A 6,841-nucleotide genomic window follows, 5' to 3' on the forward strand; every position below is an offset into this window, starting at 1 on the left:
GAACCTTGATTTCAATAAAATTCAATTAAAACGACTTTTTTTTTTTAAATCTAAGATGTTCGGGTTTAAATGGTCTTTTTTATTGTTAAGGTTGGTTTTGACCCGCTTCTATAAAAATACCTATATAAAGCAATAAATAGAGCCAAAATTAAAGTCATTAGTGGATTTAACACACTGAAAGTCTCCTCTTCTCCCAGTTATGTGAATGCAGTGCAGTTGGAAAAAACAAAATAAATAACTCTGGAATGTTCAGACACACAATCGTTCTCTGATTTTGGAAGATTTAAGTGATTTCTATTGGTTGAATATGTTTTGTTAGTTGTTTGTTCCATTGTGTTTCGATTAAAGTTGTATTGCTGAGTAAAATGATGTATTTTTGCATGTTCTTGAAGAAAACATGTAAGGGTCAAAATTGACCCATAACACAATAGAAGTTACATGAAGTAATAATTTTAAAATAATTGTAAAAAAAAAAAATAGATCAAGCAAACTCGTTTCAGAGATTTGTTCTAAACCCTTCAGTAAATGTTCATTTAACACAATTATCTTACTTTGATCCTCTTGAGGCTTTTTTTTTGCATTTTTATTGAAATCTAGAGGCATGCTTACTTTTTTAAAGGCCCAGAGATCCACAGGAAAAAAAACATCTAAAAGGATAAGGAAGTCTAACAAGATAATCAAGAGATAACAAAAAAAAAAAAATCTGTTTATTTTAAAGCGGATTTAAGACACGAGTCAAAGCCAACCCCTTAACACTGTGGATGGTAACAAAAAGTTAACACAAAAGGAAGGTTTTATTAATTCAACAACAATAGTTTAGTTGTTTTTAAATAAAAAAGTTTTTCAGCTCTTATCTACGGGGTTCCATTTGTGCCAAAAATTATTTTTTTTTTGGCACAAATGGAACTCCATACTTTTCAGAAATGAGGACTCCTGTTAAATCCCAGTTTGCAGACCGTTCTCTTGAGGAGTTTCGCCACTTGACCACATGGTGTCAGTGTTGCATGTCAGTCAAAACAAAACACACAGCGCTTGATTTCCCTTTTCTCTCTACCCCACCCCCCTTTTTTCTTCTTTTTTTTGTGACATTTTAGTCCTTCACGCTAATCTTTGCTGCAGTTAACACCTGTGAAGCATTTGCAGATAAGTCTTAAGTCCAAATTGCTTCTGCGTTCTAAAAGTTTTATTTTGCTGCGCAGAATCGAGTTTGGAACGTTCACCTTTCAGAGATTAGGTTGACGGACTACACTGCATCTTAAGCTCGGCGTGTCATGTTGTAAAATTGCATTAAAGGGCCTGCATTACAAATAGGGTGCAATGCTGCAGTGCTGCAGGATTTTCCTGCAGTTTAAGACTGTTTTTGACATGTTAGACTTCTGGAGTCGCTCTTGACCTTGGATTACTGAGAACTCCCACTCAAGGCTCTTTTCTTCATTCTGCTACATAAAATACATTCTGCTCTATGATGTCAACACTGCAGTATTTTAACTTAACAACTGCTACAATATGAAGACAAAAACACATTTAAACAAATAATAATTCAAAGCCAAACAACATTTTAAGCTTTTAATGGCAAAGTCAAACTTTTACATGATTCATATTCAAACCAAACCATTTGTTGAGAGCTCCCCATCTCCCTCCACATAGCAAATGCAATTAGTTCATAATGTAATTACAGGAAGGGGGATAAACAAACAAAAAAGGAAAAAGAGAAACACACCTTTAAGCATGAAATAAAAAATAAAATGAAACATTTACTTCAATCCTGCGTTTTTCTAAGTGCAGATTTGAACCTTAAGCATGCTTGTCTGTTTCCAGTTGCCTGTTCTACTCTGTAGTTTGATCTGTACATGGCGAGGACGGCGAGTCAAAGGGATATTAGGGCAGATACAGGATTGGGGTTTTTTTCCACCAAAACCCTCCTAAAAAAAGTCTCCTTTTAGTGGGCGATTGGCGTGACGCACCTCCCGTTTTCTGTCCATCGACCCTCTTTGTTTTAGACTAAAACATACTGATGCTTAAACGTGCAGTATAAAAAGGACACACCCACACAGATTCATTTACAAGTTTCCCTTCAATTCAAATTCGAGGGTTTAAAAGGTGCAACAGTGGACCTGCCATAAAACAGCAGTTTGAAGAAATATGTGCCGCTATGTAGAGGCAGGGCTGCGTCGAGAGTCTCTTTCCAGAAACTGGGATTCCCGCGGTTCCTTCATATCCTCGTAGAGCTGATACGTCCCTTTGTTCCAGGGAAGGAGCACATGCCTTTCTGTCTCTCAAGATATGTACCAAATCCAGTGGGCTGCCTCAAAGTGTCTTATCGACGGAGAAAATTCCAAGTTTTGAATTTTGGTACATCTCGTCATAGTTCATCAGAGCTGTGTAAACAGCCAACGTTGGAAGGAGGGGGATTTAAGGGGGTTATGAAGGCATGGGAATAAATACATCATAGCTCAAAGCTTAACAGTGTTCACAGAGTAGTAAAGCCTAAATTATTTACAGGTTTACAAAGTCTAATTACATACACAGATCATCTCTCAGCTTTTATAACCCGATAAATGGTAAAATGTCACAACTTTTTTACCCTCAAAAATCAAGTTTCTTGTCAGTCGAGCTGTGTGTAGGTTAAATGTGTTGCACACCTGAGCTGAGCTGCTTTTTCTTTTTCTGACTTCCTTAACAAGGATGTCTCCTCAGTCTAGTCTGATCCAAAACGAGCAAAATGAAGAGGCATACTTACTGGCAGTTTCCAGCAGTGGTGCACCGGCCTATGCCGACATTAATGAGATCAGTGCAGATCAAGAGCAGAGAAGGAGAGGAGAAAGGAAACTCATTAAGACCACAGGGACAACCTAACCCTATTATCCCTATCACACCACTGAGCCACACACACTGATGATGGGAATTAAGATGTGCTGGCCTGAATCCACACCCTCTCTTCGGCCCAGTGCAGCAGAGTGTGTCGGAAGTCGTGCGGCGGCTGATGGGAAGGACGAATGTAAAGGAGGGATCGGCGCAGCACTTCGGGTGCGTTCGGATCAGCGCTGCGCAGCTCAATGGACGGCAGCAGCAAGTATCCTGATTCAACGCATACCTTTAATGCTACGGGATCAAATACAACTGCCCATTCGGCGACGGGGAGGTATTGGCAGAATCTTCAAGATTTCATGCCGCCACATGATTTTTTTTTCTAATCGTTGGCATGGTCATGGACAGCCAGGAGGGGGTCAGGCGTGCAGAATGGCCCGATTCTTATACCCCACTGGGCTACAGGGTGGCTGGTGACACTTAATATGGACGGCTGGTGTCCGGAGACGTTCACTTATTGTTCAGTCAGAACTGCTGCTGGCGATTCTGGCTGCCATCGTCCCACCTGTTGCCTGATTTTGTAATGACGTCATTCCCGCCTCTCACTGGCCAACCACTGTCCCACCACTGACTGACGTCAACCTTTAGAGAATAATTGTCCCGTCGCTGCAACTGTGCATCTGCCCCCTCCCGATTACAAATGCCGCTATGCAACCATCTCCCGAATTTGTCACAAAACTTTGGGATATGTGACCATAGTCTTACCCACTTGAGGGCTGTGAAAGCTGATAGAGGGGCTAAAACTTCTAATATGCACCACCGTCTGTGTGTGACGCTCCCAAACAGTCGTGCAGAGTGCAAATAAAAAAAAGGACGACATTTAAAAAAGAAAAAAGAAAAGTTTGCATCATCTTTCTGTCATGCAGTCCATTTCCTGTCCATTTTTTCCCCACACAATTTGGTTTTTAAAAGAGTCCTACTTACAGGTATGTGGAGCATTGACTCCTTCAAGAGTTTCTATCATTACCTACAGTAGATGTCAATGAGATTCCCTTAAATGCAGCTTCACACATTAGTCAGAGATGAGTGATTATTTAAATACATTTCATGTTTAAATACTGTGTGGAGCAGAGCAGGCAAAAAGGCTAACAGCTAGAGGCGATGTTAAAAGAAAAACATGATTAGAGCACACATGAACCGAGCTGTTCGTACATCTTTGCGTGTTTCTGCCTAAAATGCTGAGTGTCTGTGTATTTTTATTTTGTTTGTATGATAGTGAGAGCAGGTTATTAAATACTTAATGGTACACAGCCACTTAAGTCTTCACACAAATTGTGGCCATCTTCACATTGTTTAAATCCACTGTGGTAGATGAAGCTTACATGCTGTATGTGTGTATAAAAGTGTTTGCATGCTTGTGTGTGCGTTTGTGTATGTGTGAGGGGACAATAGTCATACATGAGCACTGTCAGGACACAGTGAGTGTGTAATGAACTGTCTTTAGAATTAGCAGAGGGCATCAGAAAGGGAGAACTGCTGTTTTTCTTTTTTTTGTTTTGTTTTTTTGATTATCAAATACACACATACCATATGTACATACACGCTGGGCGTTAAGGAAACTCATAAACGACCCTTTTTCACACATGTGGCACTAGAGACACCTTGTGTTTTTAAATACTAACATTGGATCCTGGTGTAAAAGTCTGTAGTTTGAGCATTCTCTATAGTTTAAGACAAGATTCTTGTGAAACTGGTTAATATTTCTCACACCCATGTTAGCATACAGTTGTTAAATTCGTACAAAGTCTGATTGATTTCAGCTGGATTCAAAGGAGTCCATGTTTTGACGGGATATGGACCGGACTGACCCGGTCCTTCGTCAGCTTTAGTTTTGAGTCTTCTTCACACGTCTGTGGTGGAAGGATCAAGCATGCATCGGATTCCATTAAAAAGAAGAGGCAGATTTTCCACATACAAGTACCATCTTCACCTCTAGGTAGCTTAGAGTGGTCATTAAAAACTTTTTTTTCCCCAAAGAGCTGGTCAAGACTTGAGTTTGAGTGACTATAGCTGTTAGAATCCAAAAATTTGAGTTTCTTAAAGGCTTTTGGAAATCACATTTAAGACTTTCAGCTCAGTTGAACTCCTCCAACAAAAAAAAAGAAAAAAGAAAGTCGTGGTGTGGACTGCTGCACAGCAGGGCCGTCACAGGTAGACCTCACGGCGTGATAAGGTGAGGCACGATGTTGTCTTGTAATCCCCTCCTGTCCGCGTCAGTGGTATGACCTCGGCTGGTTTCTGGCCTTCTCCTCCCTCCTCCTCAGGTTGGCGCCTTCCGAGCCCCGCGCTGCTAAACGTGTCGTAGGATGCCGAGGTCATCTTGCGGTTCAGTAGGTTGCGATTGTGATCCCCCATGTTCCTGTTGCGGTCTCCGCGACCCAGAGTGCCAAGAGGATCCCCGTTGGCTAAAGGTAGCCTCTGACCCTCCCCGCTGACGACCACACCGGGCTCTGAGCTCCCCGCGCTGCCGGCACTCTCGCTGTCGCTTTCGTGGTTGTTACCGCGGAGATTATTGTTGTCATCCCCCGGGGCGAAGGTCGACAGCCGAGGGGGGTCGCTACCGTGGCGTTGGCGCTGCCGCGGCGAAGGGCGGACAGGCATCCAGCAAGTGTCTGAGTGGCCAAATTCATCACACTCCCTGGTGCACTTTCCGGTCAGAGCTACATCTGGAAGCTGTCTGGCATCTGGATACAGGAAAGGAGCAAAAAGGCGTAAAAAGTTAATGTTATATTAACATTTCTGTTCATGTAATCATTAAAAAAAACATTGGCAACAAAAAGACGTGCAGGTTTTTAATGCCCTCAAAGGTACAATAAAAGTAAAAAGTCAGACAAGGTAAGGAAGGAAAACATCACAAGAGATAATTCAAGAGATAATTAGACGAAGGTCATTAAAGAACAAGCAGAGGTTGAGGCAAACAAGAAAGGAAAGGGGGACAAAAATGCTGTGGAAGTAAAATAAAAATAAAAACGCTGACTTATTAAACATGTTGAAAACCCCCCAGCTGAGCTCAGCTGTACATGAGAGGCCAAAGGTCGTGTCAAGACGAGCAAAAGGCACAGAGAATGTTAAATATGAGCAACACCAAGAGCATCAGGAAACATTTTAAAAACATTTTCTTGCTGCTTCTTAAAAGTCGCTGGTGCATAGGAAGGACAGGTTTAGTTTATATACTTAAATACACATTGTATGTTATAATAAAGGTGCTAAAAAATGCTTTGACCTTTAAAACAGACAAATGGTGCAGGAGTCGTTCTAAAGACACTTAAAAGTAAAAGTTTAAAGGTTTTTCTGTGTTTGTTTTCTCCTTTTTTCTTAGTTTATCATATATATACATTTTTTCTGCTGGGCAAAGTCACTAAATTCAAGGTCCAGATCAAAGGATGCAATTTCCCCCTCCCCCTTTGAAGACCGTTTCTGAACTGCCTCAAACTGCCAGCTCTGACTTTCTTCTTTTTTCTTTGTTAGCTTGCCATGTGCCAACTTTCATTATTGCTTGAGCAGCAACGGAAATAGGAACAACAGACTGACACTGCAACATTTCAAGCTAACCAGACAACCAATCAGAAGAGACTTGGCATTTAGGAGGGTGATTTTTTTTTTTTTTTTTTTTAAGAATTTTGAACTTCTGAATCCTACATAAATCATGTTTTGATCTAGTGTTAAAAAAGTTTCCAGTGGTTATTTTCTAGAACATAGTTTGAGTTGTAGGTTGGACTGTTGACACGAAAGTAAGCCTCATCTGATATCCCATCATCCATTTACTTACACTCTCTCCCTCTAGATCCCAACCCCCACCTAACATTACAGGTGCAACAAAAATGTAAGGCAAAATCTGAGCAATCCATCCAACAGTTTTAAACCAGATGGTAGCTAAACAAAGTCATACATCTAGTCGTCTACAAGTGGATGTATTGCAGGGGTCTCAAGCTCAAATCAGCCGGGGGCCGCTGGAGACAGAATCTAGTTGAGG

General features: G+C 41.1%; 1 protein-coding gene across 1 annotated transcript in view; it reads right to left on the reverse strand.

The window, feature by feature from the left end:
- Positions 1-1,552: 1,552 nt before the first annotated feature.
- pcdh7a (protocadherin 7a) overlaps positions 1,553-6,841 on the reverse strand; it is a 58,579-nt gene continuing 53,290 nt past the window's right edge. The window contains exon 6 of the mRNA XM_024289835.2: positions 1,553-5,552. Coding sequence (XP_024145603.1) covers positions 5,014-5,552 — 539 coding nt within the window. The 3' untranslated portion in view covers positions 1,553-5,013. The remainder of the gene's footprint in view (positions 5,553-6,841) is intronic.

The sequence above is a fragment of the Oryzias melastigma genome, linkage group LG1 (assembly GCF_002922805.2).
Source record: "Oryzias melastigma strain HK-1 linkage group LG1, ASM292280v2, whole genome shotgun sequence".
NCBI classification, from domain to species: domain Eukaryota; kingdom Metazoa; phylum Chordata; class Actinopteri; order Beloniformes; family Adrianichthyidae; genus Oryzias; species Oryzias melastigma.